Source organism: Podarcis muralis, chromosome 3 (assembly GCF_964188315.1).
Source record: "Podarcis muralis chromosome 3, rPodMur119.hap1.1, whole genome shotgun sequence".
NCBI lineage: Eukaryota > Metazoa > Chordata > Lepidosauria > Squamata > Lacertidae > Podarcis > Podarcis muralis.
In genome coordinates this window covers 120,247,004-120,273,068 of record NC_135657.1, presented here as the reverse complement: position 1 = coordinate 120,273,068, position 26,065 = coordinate 120,247,004, and the positions used below count along the sequence as shown (strand labels likewise).

General features: G+C 41.6%; 1 protein-coding gene across 7 annotated transcripts in view; it reads left to right on the top strand.

Moving 5' to 3' along the window:
* SUPT3H (SPT3 homolog, SAGA and STAGA complex component) overlaps window positions 1-26,065 on the top strand; it is a 282,179-nt gene that overhangs the window by 173,673 nt on the left and 82,441 nt on the right. For all 7 annotated transcript variants that reach the window (XR_013392431.1, XR_013392432.1, XM_077926605.1 and 4 more), the window contains 4 exons: window positions 759-871; window positions 1,840-1,947; window positions 2,526-2,711; window positions 6,960-7,070. Coding sequence is in view for 5 of the 7 variants with exons in the window: in XM_077926605.1 (XP_077782731.1) it covers window positions 759-871; window positions 1,840-1,947; window positions 2,526-2,711; window positions 6,960-7,070 (518 nt within the window). In the remaining 2 variants the exon portion in view is untranslated. The remainder of the gene's footprint in view (window positions 1-758; window positions 872-1,839; window positions 1,948-2,525; window positions 2,712-6,959; window positions 7,071-26,065) is intronic.

The following is a 26,065-nucleotide window of genomic DNA, read 5'->3' as shown; positions in this document are numbered from 1 at the left end:
TTTTTGTGAGCTTAGTTTTTAGACCATTGCATGACAACTGTAAATATTTGTGCTGACAATTTTTTTCATATTAAAGTAATGTAAACATCTGAGAAGGTTGTGATGCACTCACAGTTTGCACCAAATAATTATATATTTGAGACCACACCAATATGAATCTTCAATATGCAAAATAGTATCATTGAAAACCCTTGAACTTGAGAAGCATTGAGGGGGTGGGACACAGTACTGTGTTATTATTCACACACAGAGGGCAAACAAGAATCATGGCTATATTTTAATAATCCTATTTAAACCTGCTAACCTGAGAAGTACCATATGGACATAAGGATACCTACTCGGAGGTGCAATTGAAGGCTGGGTTCAGTGGACATGGACTTTGGTCTGGCATCATAACACAACACAGAACACTCCTTAATGTCATTACATACAGGCAGCTCTCAATTTGTGCATGTTCAATGCTCCTGGGTGCTGCTGGAGTTGGTGCTACATCTGGATGTTCATGTGGCCTTAATATTAATGAGCTTCAGTCAGCATGCCAACTAGGAGCTTCCTGGAAGAAGCAGACATGTTCATTGGTAATTAATGCCTAATCACATTCTGGTTCTCCTAGATCACAGCCACTGTGTTCAGGATCCAGAATGGCAACTTCTGCTCCTTATGCCAAAGGGTTATCATCTCTTGCCGTTTATGAATAGTGAAATGTAGAAGAGGAGTCAACATTAACATTGCACCTCTTTTGTGTTTTATCTGCCCAGCCAAGAAGGCTTCCAAGTTCCGGGACTGGCTGGACTGTAGCAGCATGGAAATAAAACCCAATGCTGTTGCCATGGAAATTTTGGCTTATTTAGCTTATGAGACTGTCGCACAGGTAAATGAGTGCACTACATGGATCAGAGAATTTGCGGTGGGGAATGCCCTTCCCTTTTCATGCACACACACACACACACACACACACACACAGAGTGGTACTTCGGGTTACAGACGCATCAGGTTACAAACTCCGCTAACCCAGAAATAGTACCTTGTGTTAAGAACTTTGCTTCAAGATAAGAACAGAAATTGTGCTCCGGCGGCAGCAGGAGGCCCCATTAGCTAAAGTGGTACCTCAGGTTAAGAACAGTTTCAAGTTAAGAATGGACTTCCAGAACGAATTAAGTTCTTAACCCAAGGTACCAGTGTGTGTGTGTGTGTGTGTGTGTGTGTGTGTGTGTGTGTGTGTGCATGCTGTGGAGTGTAAAATGATGCTATAGACTAATGCAACACAATGTGCAAGATAGGTTGGAAAACTCTGCATGTATATCCAGTATACCTGAAGGAGCGTCTCCACCCCCATCGTTCTACCCGGACACTGAGGTCCAGCACCAAGGGCCTTCTGGCGGTTCCCTCACTGCGAGAAGCCAAGTTACAGGGAACCAGGCAGAGGGCCTTCTCGGTAGTGGCGCCCTCCCTGTGGAACGCCCTCCCATGAGATGTCAAAGAGAACAAGAACTATCAGACTTTTAGAAGGCATCTGAAGGCAGCCCTGTTTAGGGAAGCTTTTAATGTTTGATGTATCGCAGTATTTTAATATTTTTCTGGAAGCCGCCCAGAGTGGCTGGGGAAGCCCAGCCAGATGGGCGGGGTATAAATAAATTATTATTATTATTATTATTATTATTATTATTATTATTATTATTATTATTATTATGGCAAAGATCCAGACCTGTCCAAGCACATGCTACATAATGGCTGTGATATTTTTCAGAATGAAGTTGAAACCTAAACTTTACGGTGCATATCTTTGTTAATAAAGTAGCCAACAAGTAAATAAGACTGGCTCTTCCATTTTTTCCTCAGCTGGTGGACCTGGCCCTTCTCGTCAAACAGGACATGACTCCCAAAGCTGGGGACCCTTTCAGCCATGCAATATCTGCTACTTTCATTCAGTATCATAGTTCTGCTGAGGTAAATATGGGACCAAAGATGAACTTGGCATATCAGCGCAGGGCCATTCTTTCGGTGGTGCTTGTGGGTCTGTCTCGACCCAATCCTCTCCCTTCTAGGAGAATGAGTACAATTCCGCTTGCATTTGCTCCTCTGTGTCCTAGTGGGTTATTGTGCTGCTTCTTGTATGTGTGATGCCCAGAAAGAATCATGCTGGCAGGCTTGCTCGTAGGAGGGTCCATGGAGAGAGATTGGCTCCAGCCCATCCTTCCTCCTTACAACAGATCAAGAGGAGGAATATATTATGTATATTTTAAATATTTTTATTATGTCTACTTGTTGATTTATCAGTACTTTTTTCATAAATAATCACACTATTTTATGCAAACAGTTTTGAGTTTTTTAATATTTGGTTAAGCCATCTAGAATTTTTTTTTAATTATACAAATAAATGTCATTCACTTACCTGGTGTGCCCCAGATTCTAAACTAGAGCTCTGTAAATGTTCTGGGTTTGTGCTTCTACTGCCTGGTGGCTATATTCAGAGAACAATAGTCATAGTCAATTAACTCAGTTTTAACTGCTGTTGGTCTATTTAGATGCATGTTTTGGGGCAAGCAACAAGTCTGAAGACCAGTCCAGACTCTCCTGAAAGCACCCCGCCACCAACGCCCACCCCTCCAGCTGCAGGCCCACAGCACCTTGGGAAGGCTCCGTCTGGATCCATGGGCAATGGCAGCATTGGGCAAGACTCCTCAAAAGCCAAGCAGCGAAAGAGGAAGAAAGTGGGTTTGCAAAGACAGGAGGAATGAATATTGCAATTATAAGTATACCGTACTGTATATTAGAGACATTTAGAAATGTTGCTGTTGTCTTTTAATGTAGACTTATAATGTTAATTATCTGTTCAAAATGGTATTCTCAGGTGTTGCCTAGGTTGGCCAAGGGAACAGGTGGTGCAAAAATCACACCTCTGCTCACTTCTGGCAAGGGCACAAGGTCCGGGGGGGTGGACCGACACAGCTCCTTGCCAAGGGCACAAAGGAGCCTAAGTACACCTCTAGGTATCCTGTACCTATAATCTGAAGTGTTACAACCCGTTCTAATACAGTGGTACCTCGCAAGACGAATGCCTCGCAAGATGGAAAACTCGCAAGACGAAAGGGTTTTTGGTTTTTTTAGTTGCTTCGCAAGACGATTTTCCCTATGGGCTTGCTTCGCAAGACGGAAACGTCTTGCAAATTTGTTTCCTTTTTCTTAAAACCGTTAATACAGTTGCGACTTGACTTCGAGGAGCAACTCATAGCACGCGGTGTGGTAGCCTTTTTTTTAGGTTTTTGAAGACTTTGGTGATTTTTGAAGCTTTCCCAAAACTTTTCCAAAACCGTGCTTCGCAAGACGAAAAAATCGCAAGACGAAAAAACTCGCGGAACGAATTAATTTCATCTTGCGAGGCACCACTGTACCTCAGGATGCTACCATCTTTCTCTGCAGCATGTATGGATTGACCAGGCCTTCGAGTGGTTCCTGAAGGATTAGACACCAGGCGATGGTTTAGGAGCATAGAATCATAGAGTTATCTAGTCCAGTGCAGCAAATTCATGACCAGAGCATTCTCAACACATGTTGAGAATGTTCATGCTGTCAAATGTGTGATTTCAAATGACAATTCAGTATCCTTTGGAGAATACAATTAGAGATCTTGCACATTCCTATTTGAATTACTGCTATCTTTGAGGCTGCCAATGGGAAATGCTATGTAGATAGTTCAAAATATAGCAACTAGAATACTAACTGGAACTGAGTCACCTCCCATGACTTTTAAAACATCTACCTAAAAGATCAGAGCCCTATGCAGAGCCCCCAGGTACCCAAAGGACTGCCTCCTCCCACTTGAACCTGCTCTGAGGATCCTCAGAAGCCTTTTTCCAGGTTCCATGCAATTTTTAAGAGAGAATATTCCCAAAGAGGTTCACCTGGCACTAGGTGTGGTTTTTCCCTTTGAGACAATTGAACTATTTTTTAAATTCATTTTAATTAATTTTTCATTCATAACAATCCAATAGAGGCCACATTAATACAATGCCAAGCCATACCAAATCTCAATACAATCAAAAAAGCCAATTAAACAGTTCCGAATTAAACAATTTTGTCTAACTTCCTTTGTTCCGGCTATCAGGAGTTGATGTTATTTCCTTGATCCTGCACCAATTCTTTTAATTAGTCCAAGTTCCACCATTCCAATCTTAATCCTTTGTTCTGGCAGCCACTGATGTAATGGATCTCATTCATATTTTTATAAATCCATATCCATTAATTTGCAGGGGGAGTTTTTGCCCTTTAGCTGTGTGGAATATTTATTTTCCTTCTTCTTTTCTTCATGTTGGAATCAGTCATCTTTCTTCACCCTTGCCAATTCTTTGAGAGGTGATTTGAAAGTACGCCACAGCTCCTCCATCTTGCTTTGAAACCGAAAGCTATCCAGGGTCCAGCTTCTTTTATCTCCTTGCTTGTAACGAGCTGGCGTCTTATCAAAATCACAATAGATCCAATTGCACTCTCTTTAATTGGCAATGTACAAATCATCACAAAATTCCACACAGTCTCTTATTTCCGGTATTCCATAGATAAAACCATGAGTTAAGTTCCCCTGCATTCCATACATAGCTGTAATCCATTAATAATCCCACTCCATTAATAATTGATTCTTTTTCAGTGAAGGTTTGCTGATATGTAACACAGCAGAAAATAATGTAATGAAAAAACAGGGCCTTCTTTCACTTACATAGTACTCCAATTGCAATGATGAGAGTCCTCTCCAGTTGAAAACCTTGGCACTCAGTGGCAGATTCATTTCGCAGGTTATCTTTCTTCCTCTCCCGAAACATGTCTGCTTCTTACGTCCAAATTCAGATGCATCTTATAAGAAACAGAGATACCTCCACTCATGGTGACCACCTTGGGGAGTTTCCAATACGTGCAGTGCTATACCCTCAGCGTCCCTGCCTTCGCATTCCGTCAGAGCGAGAGAAAGTTATCGGACGAATCACAAGGGAAAGCTCTCCTCCCCTGACCGGGGGAGAGGGGGCTTGCAAGGATAACCACTCCCAGATTATCTTTAATTACTGCACAGCTGGCATCCGCTACCACGGACACAGCTGTTTGCCATGGCGTCTGCGCCGGAACCTATTTTTTAAATATTAAGCCCATTCTAGTTTGGTTTTATCCTATATTTATCACTAAGATTTTTATCTGTTTTGTTCATAATAGGTGCCCCCCCCCCCAAATTAGTCATTGTTTTGATTTTATGGAAGCTGGCGGTAGGAGCCCTTTTCCCTTGAAGAGAGGTAATAATGTCTCTGGGCACAGTTGGTAGAGCAGGAGACTCTTAATTTCAGGGTCAGGGCTTTAAGCCCCAGGTTGGGCAAAAGGATTCCTGCATTGCAGGGGGTTGGACTAGAGATCATGGCCCCTTCCAATTCTCCTTTCTTATCATTAACCGCTCCTCCAAATGTTATTTATCATTTGTGATAACAGTGTTGGGGATCTTAATAATCATGAATTGTTAAAAAAGATTTGTTAGACTTTCAAATCTGGTGAGAAATGCTGCTTTAAAATGAAACGGTATATAAGTTACAGAATTAAAGATAAGTGACGTGTCAAAGTGCAAACATTGCTGAACAAACATTAGGAATCTCCTTGTAGAATTTTACCAGCCTTTGAGCAGGAGATACACACACACACACACACACACACACACACACACACACACAACCTTGGCACAACAGGTACATAATACAAGCTATTACTTTCTTTGGCAGTGTGCACATTTGTGAGCAAACATACCTGACCACAGAGAGTGCAAATTAGATCTCAATTAGTCATTGACCACCGCCAGAACATTAGGAGAATTCAATTTTTTAAGTTTTGCAATGGAAAGTGGTTATCACAAAACATGTGACCCATCAACTGGCAGGACCCAGGATCTGTCATAGGTCAAGATATGTGACTAACGTGGAAATTGGAACAAAAAAAATTTCTTCCAGTAGCACCTTAAAGACCAACTAAGTTAGTTCTTGGTATGAGCTTTCGTGTGCATGCACACTTCTTCAGATACACATCCGTGTGCATGCACACGAAAGCTCATACCAAGAACTAACTTAGTTGGTCTTTAAGGTGCTACTGGAAGAAATTTTTTTTGTTTTGACTATGGCAGACCAACACGGCTACCCATCTGTAAGTGGAAATTGGAGCTGGCCATTTTTAGTTTGGCAAATATAGTTTTAAGCACTCAGGCAAAACTACACTTCCTGATTATTTTGAGAAGTTAACTAATACTGCAGTTAAAATCCCCAGAGTTTCCACAGAATTTCATTTGGGGAAGGGGGGAATTAGGCAGATGGGGGGAGGTCTTACTAAGGCCAAAAAAGATCTCAAGGAAAGTTAAAATAATTTAGCTAGGACTGGTGATGGTACATAAGGAATCCATTTCTGATTTCCTGTCATAAAGAATTCTGATCTTAGTTATCACTGGAGGCAGCAGAGCTCATATGTTGGGACTAAACCTACTGGAATAAGGACTCCTACATCTTTCTTCTCTGGCATGGAGAATTGAATCAGCTGATTCTGTTGACAATGGAGTAAAGAAGGAAGACAGGGCTGGAGGTTGCTGTTTGGCCCCTAGTAGCTCTTCTAAGCATTTTTGCAGTGTCTTGCACCAGCTGAGACAACCTGCTGGAAGGTCGCAGCAAGCTGTCATTCCCTGATGCTCTTAGGCACTAAAGAACTCATACAGTTTTTCCTTTATCTTATAGGAAACAATCATTTTAAAGTGCCCTTTGATTTGTGAATAGGTGTTTTGGTTGTATTTTCATACAACGTATGTGGCAACCATACTCAAAAAGTGGGGTGGGGGACAGAGAGGAAACGGAGAGCAGCCCCTTTTGTAAAGGTTTATTATCTTAATTAATGGACTGTGTGCGCTTGTTATATGTTTTTGATTTAGCCTCGCTGAATGTGTTTTTCTCTTACAGAGTTCTGCTGCTTGTGGTGCAGAAGCTCAGAGTGATGCCATCCAGCCTTCCCACATCAGAGAGGCCATTCGGCGCTATGGCCACAAGATTGGACCCCTTTCCCCATACACAGTATGTAATAACAGAGTCATAAGAAGCTATATTTATAATGTTAAAGCACTTTGATTTTCAAGTGGTCAGCTGAAGAAGCTTTGGAATTGTTGAGAGCAATTTGTGGCAACCATAATTTTTCTTTATAAAATGGCATAATTCTTTGGGGAAATAAAACAGCATTTTCTGTCTGTTTTTGGAAAGACAACAAAGTTTTTTCCCCTTTTAAATATTATTCCCTTTTAATTATAAATTATTCTTTTTGTTTGTTTGAATGTTCAGAGTTGCTACAAAGTTTGAGTGTATAGTTATTTTAAATTATAGGTACTGCAGTATTGTGAAGACTGAATACTCCGAAGAAAGTTGTGTGCCAGATTTTGTCTCTTAACAGAGAATTCATTTCTGATGTGACATATTCAGAGAGACTGGCTTTTATGGAGCCTTCACCTTCTGGTTAAGTTCTAACCTAAGAAAAATCCACAATGGGCTGTGGGGCCATATGCTCGATCCCCCAAGCTGCTCACCATTTATAGATGGCTATGGCTGCCTAAGCCGATCCCATTGGGAGGGTGTATGTGAAGAGGAATAGCTGGGCCTGAGACCTGAAATCTCATTGTACTGAAATCTCACGTTTGGTGTGGGATGTGAACTGATCAGGATTCTAAGCATAAATGAAGTTCACCAAAACGATGGTACTGTCATTGTACTGCTCCAGATGCACACTTGGGGCTCTTGTACCTGTGGACATCTGCATTCATTTCAGTAGAGGGTACAGCACTGACCTTTGGCCAGAAGGGATTGCAAGGTTGGGGCAAAAAGGGAGCTTATTGTGAGAGGAGTGAAAAAGGCCGATAGGCATTTTACTTCAAATGGCTTGTTAGCCAGGTTGGTCATTAGCCAAGGTACTTTAAGGTCCTTCCAGTTGCTGGTTAGACCTGGACATTGATGCCCAGTTTCTAGTGGCCAGGAGTGCATTTGCAGAGTTAAAGCTAGTGTACCAGCTGCTCCCGTTCCTTAAGATGCCTGATTTGGGCATAGGGACACACACCTTATTTACATCCTGTTTGGATTACTGTAACACTCTACGTGGGGCTGCCTTGGGAAAGGGCTCAGAAACTTCAGCTGGCTCAAAGAGCTGCAGCCGGATTGTTGACTGGAGCTGGCTATCGGGAGCAGACAAGTCCCTTGCTGGAGCAGCTCCACTGGCTGCCAGTCTGTTCCTGGGCACAGGGCAAAGTGCTGCTTATTACTTAGAAAGCTCTATATGCTTAGATCTTAGCTGTTGGAAAGACCATACAGAGGTACCTTGGGTTACAGACGCTTCAGGTTACAGACTCCGCTAACCCAGAAATAGTACCTCGGGTTAAGAACTTTGCTTCAGAATGAGAACAGAAATTGTGCAGTGGCGGTGCAGCGGCAGCAGGAGGCCCCATTAACTAAAGTGGTGTTTCAGGTTAAGAACGGATCTCCAGAACAAATTAAGTACTTAATCTGAGGTACCACTGTATTCCCTCATACATACCTGCCCAGGTCCTGAGATCTTTGGGGGAGGCCATTCTCTCAGCCCCACCTCCCTCACAGGCACACTTGGTGGAAAGGTGAGACAGGGTCTTCTTGGTGGTAGCGGGTCTTATTTTTATCTGTAAGCCACCTTGAGTCCTGCCAGGGAAAGAGGTGGGGGATAAAGAAATATATAATGATGAGATACTAAGACGTTGCTTCAGCAGTAGGTACTCCTAGACTGAGCCTTCTATAGGAGCGGCAGCTTTGTATTAACTGCTAGTCCACCTTCACCAAAAGCTGCCTCCTCATTTCACGGAGGCCAGGCTGGCTTTGGAAGATGGAGTCCTCTGGGGCTGCGGAGGGCAAGGCGGCATCCTTGGTTCCACAGGCTCTTCTCGGGGAAGTACTTCCCCTGCGTTTGGGGTTTCTGGATCTGGCCCTGAGAGAAGTCTCCCCCCCCCCCCCGCCACACACTGAATCACCAGCCGCACCCTCTGAAAAAAGTAATAGGGTCGCCTAAGTTAGCTAATGCTTAAAATAAGTTATCCCCATTCCTGAGGATTTTGGAGGGAAAGACATTTTCATTGATGTTTTGGACTATAGATACTTATTTCAAAAGATAAAAAGATGTTCTGTAAACAATTTATTGATTAATTTGTGGTCCTGATTCTGAATTACTATTTCAACCTATCTCTTTAAAGGGGTTTATGACTGCAAAGTTTGCAGTTCGGGGGGGGGGCGGTGTTTGTCCCATTTCCCCTCATGTACAGTATGTTGCTGATTTAAAATTAATCTGCTTGTGTTGACAATACGGTCATTCAAAAGACAGTGTTGTTTTATGCTGAAGCATTAAAATATGACAAGCTGTGAGTTTCTGAGAGATTACTGAGCACCTCAACTGAAGTTGCCATGGCAGCATGCCAAAAAGTGTCCCTAACTACATGAAAAATAAGCTTCTAAATGAAAAATAAGTTGGCATTCTCTACTGGGGATAACTTGATGCTATGGGATGGAAACTCTTTTAAAAGAAATATGTAGTCTTACACAGTTGTAACTATTTTCTTCATTGGCTATTTGCCCAAGTTAAAATTTCCTATCACTTTAATGTGGATGTAACACAGAACAGGAAAGCAAAGGGACATTGCACCCTGTACGACCACCACTTGGCATTTAGCAGAGCTTGAGCTTAAGGGCATTAAGCAGAGCTGCTCATGAGCATTGCCTATCCACTTCAGGATATTTTCTCCACGGACATCAAAATAAAGGAGATACAAGTGCTTACAAATGTCATGTGGAAAGCAGTTTAAAGCAGCCTTCACTTGGCCATAATCATGTTCAGGTAACTTTATATTTTGTGTGTGGCAAATCTAGGCTCATGGGGTAAGTTCCCAACTATATTGAGAGTTAGCAAAAACCAAAACAAAAATTGTGTGTTAAATATTCTACCATCACTATGTATTCGGTTCCATTTCTGTTTAAAACAAATGTCCAATATAGCAATTTAGCAAGGTAAATTGCTCGGATGCCAGCAAATGTGCATTGCAGAGTTTAGAAAGTTTTAAATAGCAGCTCGATAGCTTTGGTGAGTAGCTGCAGCTATAACAAGCTGTGAAATTTAAAAAGTAGTTGGTGGTTCACTGCATTTTGTTGGCTGCACTTGGGGAGGAATATAGTGTGTGTGCATCAGTGGCATTCATATACAGTGGCACCTTGGGTTACATATGCTTCAGGTTACAGACTCCGCTAACTCAGAAATATTACCTTGGGTTAAGAACTTTACCTCAGGATGAGAACAGAAATCACGCAGCCCACCCCCCACCCCCACCCCCAAAAGCAAAAGGACACGAAAACTCATTTAAATAGAGGCTGGGACTTAATCATACTTAGTGTTGTTTGTTTTGCTGAAGGCCATTGTGTGGAGTTCTCCACTGCAGCAGCATTAACAACAACAGCAACACAATGCATATACTGCTCTTCATTTCAAGAAGAAACATCAAGGCTGTCCACAGACAAATAAAACAACACAATAACAAAAATAAACCCATTTATAAAAATACAGTTACCCATAATTAAAATACATAACAACTACATTAAAAACATTGCTAATTAAAATATACAATGAACCAGCCCGTTACATCATGATAGCTGAAAACAGTTGAAACAGTTAAAGCAACAATATAAGAAGGTGATTCAAGTCTGGAGATCAAGGCAATGCTTGTCTAAACAGGTGTCTTCAAGAGTTAGCAGAATTCCAATATCGTTTGGATCTCCCATAATTCAGCAGGGAGCCCACCTTTGTGTTCCCACAAACCAATAATAATCAGATGGACAAATGCCACTTCACCCATTTCAAAACATTAGAAATAGTCAAAGCCCCTCCACTGTTAATATTTTGTAATTAAATCACGTTGAAACTTTTTTTGCATTGATTTAATCACTGAAAAATCATTGCCTACCCTCTGCTGCTAAATTTTGCTAACAGTAACTGCCTAGTCCAGCTTTTGGCTTCATCTGCTCTTGATGGAAATTGTCAATAACAGCATCAATTAGAAAAGATGTCGCTTGGCACAGTGTCATATTCTCTCCAGCAGTGTGCCTTTGAATTCAATGTAACTGCTCTTCTTGGTTTTATGGTTTCAAATCAGAAATATGATCATGATTGTCACAGATAATTTTAATACATCATTGATTTTTATATGTGGGGATTTGCACATGCCCATATTAAGCAGTGGGTGATGTACATAAAGTTTGTAGCAGGTGGGAGTTAGAGGCCCAGTTCAATGCTCACACAAGGAGATCACATGCAGTCCTTCATTGTTTCTTCCTGTTCCAATTTGGTGCCTATGCTTTTGCTAATGGCCATTCCTCTGGGCAGTTTTTCTGTTTTTCCTGGAGTACGTTCAACAGTGTCTGAAGGCTTAGGTCAAGAGAACTGATATTGTGAATAACATGTTGCCGTAGTATTAGTTTTATGAAGGACTTTCATTCTTGTAAGATGGTGACTATGGTTTTATCATTTATAGACCCTGGCATATAAATAAGAACATAAACATTTCTTATTACATTTAAGTATTTAAAACCATAAATATTGTAAACCAGAAGTTCCCTAGTACATTTTTTTGATACTTCAAAGTTTTTTCATTTAAATGTAGAGTGCAAATTGCTATGGTAAGACACTAATATAATTTGACATGGCCATTATTTTATCCCAAACACTGATTTAAATGTTTCCAGTAGAACCATGAAAACATAAGTTCTATTTCCCTCATGGATATTAAGGAACATACTAAGATTTTTCTTCTTTTTCTTTCCCCTGCCCACCTTTACTCCACTTGCGGTGAATAACCCAGTGCTCCACATATTGTTAAGCCGCTGGAGATGTAGCTGTCCACTTACTCTACCTGTGGCCAATTTTTAGCCCTTGTTTCTTGAACACTTCCTTACCCAGAAGTTGCAGTCTCGGCTTGCTGCTAGCTAAGGTTGGATTTCCTTCTGGCTGGGTGCCACTTCCTTCTTTTATTTCTTCTCTCTCTCATAAGTTCTTGGCCGCCATATTAATATTCTTATATAATCCATATAAGGGAATTGGAAAAGCTCAGGTACCCTCTGCTTCCCACTGCTCTCTCTTAGGCCTCCAGATGAGGCATTCTGCTTATGTGGAACACTTCCTTGGAAGCTGGAGCAATGATTCATTTTTAGGTCATGTCTCCTTTATCAATGGCCAATAGTGCAGCACTGATCTTGGTAGGCAGTGACAGGTGCAATATTAATATGCTTACCATAGTTGCAAAGACTTGGTTCAGCACTGAAATGATACTGTACACTCCTTAAGCAGCCAGAACCAAACAAACCCAAGAGAGTGTTCAGATCCTTCCTTTGCAATCCAAAAATGGCTCAATGTTTTCTGTTAAGGTGTGCTGTATTTCCATGTCTTGAACTGTGCATGTTGGTTTTCTGTGCATGTCTAGTTCTCTGTGCATGTCTAGTTGAGCTAGACTATTGCAAGGGAGAGGTAGAACCCAGCTGGATTCTTGCCTGGACGTTGGAAGCTACTTCAGGCAGGAGGGAGCTGAGGAGACGGGCGCTGGAGAACGGAGCACCAACACTTGTTGCATCTGAGTTCTGTGAACTGTTGCATTTCACACTTGGAGGACTTCTTTGAGAAAGAAGAACATTCCCAACAAAGCAAATGAATCAATTCCTAAAAAACATTGTTTAGTATGAATAAAATAATATTAACTCATTGTTTCTGATTAAATATTATCAAGCATATTAAAGTGTGTAGGGCTTACTTTACACAGACGTATGATAAGCCTAACACAAACTTGGATGCCTTGTATTTGTTAAAACTGGGTCAAACAAAGCAACGTAACACAGCCTGTCTTAACAGTCTATGCTGTTCAATATTTTTGGTTTGAATGCTGGAAATGAATTCATATGTAATTTACATAATTTATAGATGGAGAAAAGTCCTCAGGAAATTCTGTTTTCTTTAAATACAAAATTCCTGCCATGGAGAACATTAGCAAGAGCTGGGTTTCAAGTCAGTGAGACCACATCAGTTTTAAGTACTTTATAAAATACTCCAAGGTACTCTTTTTTGATACCAAAACATTGACATAGTTAATGCTGTGTTTCAGGATATTGTTTTCTTGTATGTTACATTTTGTATTGGAAAAAATGAACAGTTCCGCAAAAGCAGTAGGAAGTCAGGTCACAGTATGGAGCCCTTGTTTTCCTCTCTGCTTTACCCAAGGTTCCTCCCTTCAGATTTATGAAAGAAAACATTTCTTTCTGTGAAAGGTTTTTGTACACCAGCATCTGGAAGTGTTTATTTCAGTGGCGTGTAATCTATCTGTGGATTTAGTTAGCACCAGACCCCCTTTTGTGTATTCCTGACTTAAATTTTTTATAAATGATCTTGTTGAATTTGTGCCAGTGTGCACATGGCTTGGCTGATTGCTGAATATATCCTTTACCTGCCAGTCACCTTTGATTTATATTCCTTCCCCTCTGCTTTTGCGTTCCAAAACTGGTGCCATTGAACTGTCCCCTAAATCATCTTATTGGATAAATTACTCCAAGATGGAGATGGTACTTTTTTGGCTGCCTGTGGATAAAGATACATTCCTACTGTTGGTCCTCACCAGCGTAGTGAGTGCTGAACCACTTAGGAAGCTGTTTCATTGAATGAAAAGAACCAAGATATTTGCTGCTTTATTTCAAACACAATACTGAATCCAAGAAGAAAAATATGCAGAAATGGATGTTGAGAAATGGCTTTAAGATACTAGTTTGGAATTTATAGGCGTTTTAGTTTTTCTTCAGTAGTAGAGTATTCATTTTTAAAAGGGGCTCATTACTTTTAAAAGATGTTGCTACAGAATTATATGCTGAAAAGCAGTGCAAGTGAATTAAGACTGATGTGAAGAACTAATTTAAAAGCAGATTTACAGCACCATTAAATACATGCCTACTCAGAAGTAAGCCCTATTGACCAGCATGGCCTATGGTCAAAGATGGTGGAAGCTGTTGTTCAACGACATCTGGGGGGCTGGAGGTTACTCTCTCATGCATTAAAATGAATGTTCTGATTCAAAGAGCTGATTAAAAATTTTACTCTCAGCTGGATACCATCCTATCAGAGACGCCCAAGGAGGATAAATTTATCCTCCTGGGTGATTTTAATGCAAGAGTTGGGTGAGATTCAGATCTGTGGCCTGGGACTATTGGGAAAGAAGGAATTGGCAATAGCAACCAGAATGGAATCTTACTTTTTGACGATATGTGCAGCGCACAACCTTGTTATTACAAACACACTCTTTCGATATTTTTTAAAAAAACATATTGGAGGCACCCTTGGTCAAACCACTGGCACCTCTTAGACTATGTAATTGTCTGAGCTGAAGATTGCTGTGATGTGCTCCTTACCACAGCTATGATGAGTGCCGACAACTGCTGTGATTAATACGCTCCACGATGGCTATCAGGATTATACATCAATGCAGGGTTCAAGGAAGGAAACCAAGGTGCAAAATGAACACTCAAGCCCTTCAAGATCCTATTAAGTGGGACTGCTTCCCAATGACTCTTAAGGACCATTTGCTTTTGGAATTCTCTGATAACATTGAGGAACACTGGACCAAGCGAAAAACATCCATTATTGCAGCCTGTGAACAAACTGTTGGATACCAAACCAAGAAACCCCAGGACAGGTTTGATGAGAAGGCCAGTGAGATTGAACACATTATTAACAATAAAAGGCAAAGAGATAGAAACTGTCCCACTAAGAATAAAACCTATGCCAACGCTAAAGCTGAGGTTCAAAGAAGAACCAGAGAACTAAAGAACCTCTGGTGGATACACACACGCTCCACACAGCTCTTTAAAGGGAGCTCTGAGAAGAGCCTCCCGCCTGCATTCGCTCCATAAGATGCACACACATTTCCCCTTACTTTTTAGGAGGGGGAAAGTGTGTCTTATAGAGCGAAAAACACGGTAGTATAAACATCAACAACTGGAAAACACTGGCCTGCAAGTGCTGCAATTGGAGAACAGCTTTTACCAAAAGTGTCATGGGTTTTGAAGACGCTCGAACTCTTGATGAAAGGGGGAAACGTGGAACAAGGAGCCATCCATGAGCAGAGGGACATCACTCATACCGCCCAGTGATTTTGGCATAGGCTTACTGAAATTAGAAAGCAAACAACTAATTTTCACGGAGCAGTGTGTGTCTTTACAGTCTGGATATTTGATGATATTCTATGCTTGAACCTTTAAAAAAACGACAGCAGGCAACCATTTAATCCCCTTCCTGTGACAGGACCCTGTGCCTCTTCCTTCTCCCTTCATTGTTTTCAAAATAACTGCATTTGAGTTTTCTGCTTTTTCATCTGTTCAGCCATATGCCCACTCACTATGGGTCAGCAAAAACTAAGCCCAGCTGCTTTATAAATCCGACTGCTGACTGCTTCATGATCTCTTCTCAAGGTCTCCACTTTCTTCTTTTTCCTGCCACGTAAGACTAACAGAGGATGTAGGATGCACGAAGGCGACTGTGTAAATTAAGCATTATTTAAAAATTAAATTTAAAAATCCAAATCTTGTTTGTGGAGAAACGTAAGCACCTGCGTATGAGAAAGTTCTTAAGCTTAGTACTGAGAAAGTGGGAGACACATTTATAATGAAATGTGTCAAGAGTGCTTGTCTATCAAGACAATACACTCACCAGGTTTGCATGACATATTAAACCATAGTGTATAGCTTACTAGGAGAACACAAATATGTGGCATTCCAGAGAGTAGCTTCCAGCTGTTTAGACTGAGCTAAGCCAAGGTTTGACTCAGTGTGTTGTCTGAACCCGGGCTTTTGGTTAAGCTCTTTCCTCCTTATCCATGAGCTGGAGCCAAGGGTTGCTCATGGTTAGTGAGGGAAGAACTGAATGGGGTTCACACGGGTTCACACTGAGCTAAACCTTGTCTTGGCTCAGCACAGAGCAACAGTAAAAAGGGCGACTGTAAATCCAGTCCTGGTAAGCCATAGTTTGGCTTATTGTGTTGTGCAAAACAGGTCAGTATGTGAATGGTGGCTGTCCCTTTCAGGATGTCCAAGCCTTCATAACACATGTATGTCAGAGCACCAGCTGCATTCCTTGTGCGTCAGATTCGTAGCGCTAGACTGAGAGGACAGCATTAGCAATTCACCTGAATTGCTTAATTCTTAAGCTCTATTTTGCTTATTTTTAAGAGCTTGAACTTTTTCACATCATGCCACTGCAGCTGGAGAGCACCCATATTGTCCCTGAACCAATATTGGCAGCCAGTGCAGTCAGGCCAGGATCGGTGCAATATGCTCAAACCATCTTGCCCCAGTGAGCAACCTGGCTGCTGAATTCTGCACCAGCTGAAGTTTCCAAACCGTCTTGAGAGGCATACGTATAATGCATTGCAGAAATCCAACCTAGAGGTTACCAGAGCATAGATGACAGAAGTTAGGCTGTCCCTGCCCAAATAGGGGCGCAGCTGGGCCACTAGCCGAAACTGATGGAAGGCATTCTGCACCACCGAGGCCACCTGAGCCTCAAGCAGCGGCAAAGCATGTTCCCAAGTGTTCTTGTTAACCCTTGAAAGCTTGCTTCTACTCTCTCCCAGCTTTCTCCTTAAATGTTGTTGCATTATATAAATTCATGCATGTGGAGCACTAAAGTGTGAGGCACAATATTTTAAATGTTATTTCAATATAAAAATAATCCCCACTTTAAAAATAACTGCTAGTGTGTAAGTTTGCTACAAATAAGCCTTAGTAGTTCAGTTTGATCTGTCAGCTATCAAACTGGCTGCCAAGGAGGATTCAAAAGGTCCAGTTGTTGAACGTTGGTAGGCCAATTGACTAGCAAGTGTGGAGATACAGTGGTGCCTCGCAAGACGAAATTAATTCGTTCCGCAAGTTTTTTCTTCTTGCGAGTTTTTCGTCTTGCGAAGCACGGTTTCCCATAGGAATGCATTGAAAATCAATTAATGCGTTCCTATGGAAACCGCCTTCAGACCAGGTCCGGGGACAGTCTGTCCCCCGACCTCTTCTGAAGGCTGGGGGGGGGGACAAGGGCTTTTCTTCCCACCCCCAGCATTTTAAAAAACCCTGGGACAGCGGAGGGCTTCTCCGCTGTCCGGGGCGATTTAAAAGCCCCTGGGAAGGCAGGCAGGGGGGACAAAGACTTTTGCCCCCCGCCAGCCTTCAGAAGAGGTCCTGGACCTCTTCTGAAGGCGGGCGGGGGGCAAAAGTCTTTGCTCCCCCCCCCCCGCCTGCCTTCAAAAGCCCTCCGGGACAGATCAAACTCTCCCGGGAAGGCAGGCAGGGGGGAGCAAAGACTTTTGCCCCCCGCCGGCCTTCAGAAGAGGTCTAGGACCTCTTCTGAAGGCGGGTGGGGGGCGAAAGTCTTTGCTCCCCCCCCCGCCTGCCTTCAAAAGCCGTCCGGGACAGGCTTCGCATACCTCTCCGCAAGCAGCGGGAGCGCTCCCGCTGCTTGCCTGGAGTTGCCTGCATGCCGAAGCCTGCGGGCGCTGAGATCAGGGGGGAGCAAAGACTTTTGCCCCCCGCCGGCCTTCAGAAGAGGTGCAGGACCTCTTCTGAAGGCCGGCGGGGGGCAAAAGTCTTTGCTCCCCCGCCTGCCTTCAAAAGCCGTCCGGGATAGCGGGAAGCGCTTCCCTGCTATCCCGGACTGCTTTTAAAATGCTGGCGGTGGGGAGCAAAGCCTTTCGGCCCCCGCTGGCCTTCCTGGACCTCTTCTGAAGGCCGGAGGGGGGGGGGAAAGGCTTTGCTCCCCACCACCAGCATTTAAAAGAGGTCCCCGGAGATTTCCCTATGGGCTTTCTTCTTGCGAAGCAAGCCCATAGGGAAATTCGTCTTGCGAAGCAACTCGCAAACGGAAAACCCTTTCGTCTTGCGGGTTTTCCGTCTTGTGAGGCATTCGTCTTGCGGGGCACCACTGTACTTGTGGCGATTGGTGAAATACTGTATAAAAGGGCCGTCACCATAGCATGTGGCAGTTCAGGGTCACCTTCTGCCCAGAGTGATAGCAGAAGGTAGTTGGCCTGAGGAACCTGGAAGACCTAGAGTTGGGTGACATCTCATTGGTGAGATCCAGACTCTAGAGGACTTCAGGGGAAGCTTGAGCAAATCTGCCTGAGAAAGAGCAGAGCTCTGTCCCCAACAGAGGAGTGGCAGCTGAGGGACTCTCTGCAACTTGTAGTCCTCTCATAAGTCCCTGACCAGAGGAAGAACTTTGTGTCTTCACCTATGGGTCTTTCTCACAGAACTTACTGTGTTGGAGTTAGGAAAAGGCGAACTGGCATATGAGTTTTTGTTTAGTTAAGGATAAACTGCTTCCATAAAATGCAAGAAACTATTAAAACCTATTAATAGCTTCTAGTCTTACATATTCTCTGTATGTGTGTGTGCGTAAAATTTGTAAACAAGATATTATATTATATTATTTTTATAAATATATTTGTTTTAACTTTCAACAATTCTACATCTCATCACCTGCTGTTCATATTGATGTTTATGTATCAAAGAGTTTAAACTTAGTAAAGTTTCATGGTGGCTGCAGAATTATAAGAGGATTTAAGAACCACGTTTATTCCACAGACTTGTGGCAATCATTCACATCTGGTCTCAGCATGGAGACAACCAGTATTTTTCACAATGCCTGATAGTTGCTGTGATTCTTTAGTTCTGCTGCCTTACCTGAAGAAAAATGCATTTGTGTTGGTTTCTGTGTTATATAAGCAGTTGTCACAGTTTTTAACCCCATCCTTCAGCTTGGAGAAGTGCTGATACACATTTTTGTGGCTTCCCCCCTTTTATATTGCTGTGCAGCTGTGAAAATATTTGCTTGAGATGACTATTAAATATACTTAAAATATTTGGAGTATAAATAGCTGCAGTGATTGCCTATATTAAAATGCAGAAAAGTGAAGAAAAATAGATAATATTTATGGAAAAAATAAACTGGGTTTGAAGATTTTCACCCTTATAATTATAGTGCCTGCATCCATTGTGAGTTTGTTGTATGTGAGCTGTAATCCTACCCACTGAAAAGCCACTGTGGACGCAGCGCACAGTTTGTATCCTGCTGTTTGTATGTTGTGAACAAAACAATTTGAGTTAATTTACATGAGGAGAAAGAAAAATCAAGTTTTGAATGTTATTGTCCCATTTCCAAATATTACAACTGAGTTGTAATTGCCCAATAATTACCACATCTTGGCACAATGGAAAACTAAAATAAAAAGAGCCGAGGAAACTTAATATAAATTTTAACTTTACTTTGTTATAAAATGTTACAAAACATGTCCTTTTATTACCTCTTTTTAATGATAATAATAATAATAATAATAATAATAATAATAATAATAATAATAACCGACAGAGCTACTTATGCTGCTTCCTTGTTTTCTATATATTTATCCCCCCATGGCTATGTTAAAAGTAATAAATACATAATATTCTTCAAAATCAGGTCATAAATGGGTAATTTGGAAAACTAATATATTTTATTATTAAGCAGCTATGGAAATATGGGTATTAAATATGCAGGTGTGGGGATGTCTGGGTCCAATGTAATGGAAGCATTTGCAGTATCAAATTTGTTCACGTCTCATTATCCACCCACATATTCCCACAGGCACATATAAAGATAAACATTATCCATGTATGTAGTTATTTGTTTGTTTGTTTGTTTGTTTGTTTGTTTGTTTGTTTGTTTTCTATACTGCCCTTCATTTGAAGATCACAAGGCAGTTTACAATATAAAAACACAAATATATGTTCCTCTGAGGGTCAAGTCAAACCACTGGAGAATATAGTAATAGTAATAATAAATTTTATTTATACCCCGCCCTCCCCAGCCAAGGCCAGGCTCAGGGCGGCTAACAACCAATAATAAAAACGAGTTGAATGAATACAACTTAAAAACAAGATTAAAATACAACATTAAAACATTAAAATGCAGCCTCATCACAGGAGGAGAAAGGAAAAAAGAATCACTGCTGTAGTTGCAGAGACTGGTAGCTTTTTGCTGCGTGAGCAGCACCTAAGGCAGCTCCCCAGGACGCAAGCCTGGACAGTGTGTGTGGCAGTCCTGGGCTGCCCATACAACCAGACCCCCTCTCAGCCTCGCTGAAGGGGTCCAAAGGAAAGCAGAGCAATATACTTGGCACCAGCTTGGCTGCAGGAGTTGCTGGAAGGAGGCAGACAAGGCGCCATCCAACCATCTTAGGGACTCCACACCGGATTTGTGTAGGGTTTACTCCTTAGCCTTTTCTTCTCCCGAAGATGTCCTGCAAAGCAGTGGGTGCCTATTGTTCCTCAGGGTTTACTCCCAAAGCGTTTCTCAAAAGGAGTATAGCCATAAGGCAGCAGAGGTTTAGGATCATTGTCTTCCTTCTCCCAGATGGGCTACCTTCCCAGGTTGATGACCCCATCTCCCTCTCATTCCTCTCCACAACACAGGCAGAAACCACCACCTTGACCATTGGATCCACTATTGGTCTCATCCACTCAATCTGCTGGAACCTGTCTTCACACACAGGGGGAATCCCTAACTCACTGAGAGTTTGAGACCCATCAGCAACCCACATCTGGTTTAGCCAGGCAATCAAATCCATTTTCCAGGGTGCAGCCGCTGTCTCCTGCTGACAGCTTCTAGGAGCCACAAGTGAGAGCTGAGTGCAGGTGGGGACCAAAGGTGAACAAGCTACCCCAGAAGGAGCACCAGAAGTACTATCCCTCCCCTAACAACCCAAACATCCCAGAGATAACATGCAAGTCAGGAGTTGTGTTTGTTCTGAAATGTCATGTGCCATATTATATTACCATTCTTTGCACATAAAACAGTTTCAAGACCTTGATGATCAAGGGCTTCTAGTGAGGTTTAAAAAACAACAACCAAAAAGCAATCTTGTAAATGTTTGTGTATCTGGGAAAGGACAGTTTTGCGCAAAAATATTTTGAAAGGTTATGAAGTGTTTTCCCCTGGAGGGGTTTCATAGATCCTACACTGGTGCTCGTAAGTTCTGTTGCTCCTTTATCCTGTGATAAGGTATCTTATGACTCATTCCTTGTTGAGGCTGATTTCTTAAAATAACTTTTGAGATAGAATGTTCATAACAAACATTTACGCAGAGGAACGTGGTAAATAGTCACCCACACACTGTCAACTTCAAGGTTACTTTCTAGATGTGTTCTCATGATGAATAATTTGGAATGCTGTTTCATAATATTTTCCTCTTTCTGCTTCTCTCTAGCCCAAACATGTATTCCCTCCTACCCATGCACAATTGGATTTACTTATTTTGGCCTTAACTTGGAGGATAATATTTAAACTTTTAGCTAAACTTCTTACAGCACGTAGGAACTCTCTCCTTCCATCCTTCATAGTGTTGAAGCTGCCACCCTGGCTCCCAATACTTGGTTCAAGCTCCAGCTTTTAACGGATGAAGGCAGAAGTCAAAATGCTCACCTAATTAAATTTTAGCTTAGTTCTGGCTTTTAAAAATTTTGGTCCCACATGTTCTATCCTACCAGCATTATGTCATTACTGTGACCAAGGAAATGAGCCCTGGGGTGGGGCTATGCAGATCAGGGGGCAGCAAGGTTTACCTTGCCTGGGCCAGATCACTCCAGCGGAGATCCCTCTGTCGACCGGATTGTGCGTGCGCATGAGCACCCGCGCCCGTGATTTCCAGCGTCTGTGCAGACGTCATTTCTGGCTCCACTGAAGTGAATCCCCGCGCTGCGCTGCGCCGGTTTAGCGCAGCATGCAGGGACTCGCTGAGCAGGTGGCTCATGGGCCGGTTAAACGACCCCCGTGGACCACTTGTGGCCCATGGGCCTTAGGTTGCCGACCCCGATGCAGATAGAAACAAGTTTGGTCCTTAATGGATGGTGCCCTGAGGGGAGGAACCAGTGACCTCACCCCTCCTGGTGTCACAAGGAGCATGTTGCTAGCAAAGACATTGCCCTGGGTGCCGCAAACGAAATTTTAAGCATTTCAAACTTTTTACTGAAACAAAATTAAAAAATTCCTTCCAGTAGCACCTTAGAAACCAACTAAGTTTGTTATTGGTCTCTAAGGTGCTACTGGAAGGATTTTTTAAATTTTGTTTCAACTACGGCAGACCAACACGGCTACCTAACTATATCTAAAACTTTTACTGATCATATTGTATGGAATAACGATTAAGTATGCTGCTTTTGGTATTTTTAGTGGAAGAGTGGGACTCATAATCAAGTAGTAGTAGTAGTAGTAGTAGTAGTAATAGCTATTGTTATTATAGTAGTAAATAGATATTTTGAACCTGGTAGAAAACACTTGCTACATAAAATTCAGAACGTCATAACACTGCCTGCAGTGCAGTGCACATATTGTACCTGTAATTTCCCCAGCCTACTTTCATGGAAAGAACAGATTCGCTTGGGATCGCCTCTCTGAAATGAATAAGGCATTTGTGAGTAGATGATTCCCATGCATAAGACAGGGCTCACAGCAACAGCAGCAGCAACAACCTATGTTCATCAGCTTGATAGGAAAGCGAATGTGTGTGTATGTATGTATTTCTTGCAATCTTTCACTATTTGTCCTGGATTAGTGTGGCATTTTTACCCATCTTATGATCTTTGCAGTCTTCCAATAACTGGTCCTATACATAGTTGGAAAGTATCCAGTCCCTTTGCAATATTTTTGTGTTGTTGGGTGAGTAGACATTGTTCGTGGTCTAGTAGTACCAAAGTACTGGAATGTAATCACATGACTTCTTGCTTGTGTGGAGGTAACTTAAAAGTTTACAAAGTGGCAGCTCTGACTAAATGAAGAGGCTGTTGTCTAGTCTCTGGTCATGAGATGAGTGTTATTATATTATGGTGCAACAACCACAGGAGTCAGGTAACTTTGGAGGAGCATGAAAATACTGAGTTTACTGTGTGTGGTCTTCTCTCTGTGTAGAAAACGCTGGTGTGATTCCCTTCTAAGAGGTCCCTGCATGGCCCCAGAAGAATTCAGAACCTTCAATAAATATGAGATATTGGGCTGTGTGCGCGCACCTTGTGTGTATTTGTATTTTAAACAGCATAGAAATAAAGCATATTGGTGTCCATTCAGAAGCCTCAAAGTAAAGCTTCATGTAAAATCTAAAATCTACAGGCGTGTCCCCACCCCCACCCCATCCCCATTTGCACAGGGGTTCTGCTCCAGACCCCTGCATGCATAAGTGAAATCATGGAAAGTGGGGAGCACCTTCTCAAAACCTCTAAATGCCCCCTTTTGTCCTGCTCCCAAGTTCTCTCTCTCCTACTGTCTCTCCACACAACTCTCTCTTCAGCGGATGGAGGCTGGAGGACGTTGCACGTGAGAAGAACGCAGGTTGGGGGGAGGGGAAGCCTGAATCAAGTGATGTTCTGACTAGTCACCTCAAACAGAGAATGAATGCCATCAAACACTCAATCCATTGTAATGGCACAATTGTGTGGGCTGGGGAGACAGGGAGAAGGCCAGTTATTGCACTTTTCTATACAGAGCCATGCCTTAATAAGAGCACCTTTTTAGTTGACATGGGGCTTAAAAGTAGTTATGATGATAAATGCTCTACATTTCTGCTTGCTTTTCATTTAGGACAAAAAGACCATTTTTACTGAATAAAACTGATTTTCTGCCCTGAGTCCTGAGAGGCCTGTTGGCATTCCTGATCAACACATTTATCAGAATATGTTCATTTATTTCAAGGTCCTTCTATGGGTCTCTTAGGCACTAACTACTTAACTACACATTTTCGCCATTCAAGAGTGTAATGGCTACACTACAAAGAGCTGCTGCATATTTCAGTGGGCAGGATATGTAGTAAACAGTAAGTCTTCTGACTGAAAAACCCCTACAACGCAGAGGCAGTTTGGACATAATTTATTCCAATTGCTCGAGCTTTCCATCTGAACATTTATAGAGACAGGGTGTGTGGGGAACCTATTGAATGTGGAGATGTGCAAATAATTAAAAGTGCTACTCTATTTCTTCTTGCAATCATTATTGTTCTGTGGTGTAGGATATCTTTCCTGTCCAATATTTCATGGATATTTTTCCTCAGAGGGTCACAGTATCACCATCACCCATTTTTGGTGTGAAACAATTTTTTTAAAAAAATTCTGATTCTGTGGTTTGGTCTCTTGGAAACAGGCTGCCAGTTGTGCTAAATTAATGTGGAATATTTTCACATCTATTACCAGTTCCTTTTTTTTTTTAGGCTGCAGCAGGTTAAAGTTAGAGCTGTGCAAACTTTGAAATGCCAACATCCAAATTAAGCCTGGCAAACTCCCAGAAAAGTTAGGAGTTGGCAAATTTAAATCATTTTCAGCTCCAGACTATTTTTTCCACCTTAGCTTTATGTCATCACATGGAAGTTAAAACCCAGAAATACCTGATTGTAACATTTCCAACTATTCCTGCCTCCTGGTTTAGTTGAGAAAATTCTCTTTTGTTTCAAGGTTTTTAAAGATTTCCTGGTTGTGATACTGCATGAGCCCTTTTCACATGTTCAGAGCAGGTGATGCCCGTAGGGGTACATTACCAGCTGAAGGTTTAGCAGTTAAAAAGAGAAATATGAAAGGAGAGTGGCCTAAGTATTGAATACTATTAGAAGTAGACAAGGATAAGCCAACTTGAAAAAATATGATGAAATTAAAAGCCACCTGTTGGATTGGCTACAAGATTTCCAGTTAAACCAAAAATTGGGTATAGATAAGAAAGAAGGTCTTGCGAAAGAAACATCCAAATTTGAAATAATAATAATAATAATAATCCATAAAAAGGAAAATATATTTCACGAATCTATGGTTACCTTTTAGAATAGGAAGTAACAGAGGAACATGTTAAAACTGATGATAAGGTGGGTGCAAAACTCTGGGTACAATATCTATTTGGAACAATGGGAAAGATGGTGGAGGGTAGATATTAAATTGTTATAATCTATATAAACAGCATGTTATAATCTTAGGGGAAACACCATGAAGATGCTATACAGATGGCACCAAACTCCTTTAAAACTTGCTAAAATGTACAAAGGCAGGTCACCAACTTGTTGGAGATGTAAGAAAGATATAGGGTCATAATACCATATGTGGTGGACCTGTGTAGTTATCTGTGAATTTTGGAGTAATATCTACAACGAATTCAAGAAATTATTTAAATTTAACTTTAAAAAAAACCCCAGAGATTTTTCTACTAGGTATATTACCAACAGAAATTAAAAAGAATATAAGACCATTGTTCATGTCTGCAATTACGGCAGCGAGAAACTGGAAGAGTGAAACAAGACCAATGATAACAGAGTGGCAGACACTTGCAACTAGCAAAACTGACGGGAAGTGTTAGAGGAGCTTTAAATCAGAAAGTATATGGAGAATGGAGAATATTTAAGACTATACTGTACAAATAATACCATACTAGCAGAACGTGAATGATACCTGTAGGTGAAAAAAATGTAATAAATATTTTGTCGGGTTATATGAAAATAATAAGATATAACATAAAGCTGTGTGAGAAAACAATGACAGCATAAATAGTATAATGAGAACGATTGGAAGTTTTATATTCATAATTTTTATTTAATTGTTATTTGAAAAGATGTAGTTTCTTTTGTATACAGTTTTTTCTTTTCTTTCTTTATTTTGACTCTTTCCCCCTCCTTTTCTTTCTTTGTTTCTGCTGTAAACGATCTTTTATGTCTGTATTTTAAACCAATAAAGATTATTATTTTAAAAAATGTTGAGAGCATGTGTGTGAATGTGCTTGAGCAGGATGCGTGGGATCAGAGCAGCAGCCCTGCCTTCTGACGTACCTGAGTTCACTAGACGGTCTGCTCTCACATGGAGGCTTGGTCAGCAAACCTCCAAGAAGTTGTTTGCCCAGACAAGCTCACTTGTGTATTTTATGTGTGGTGCAACCTGCCACCTGATGGTGCCAAACA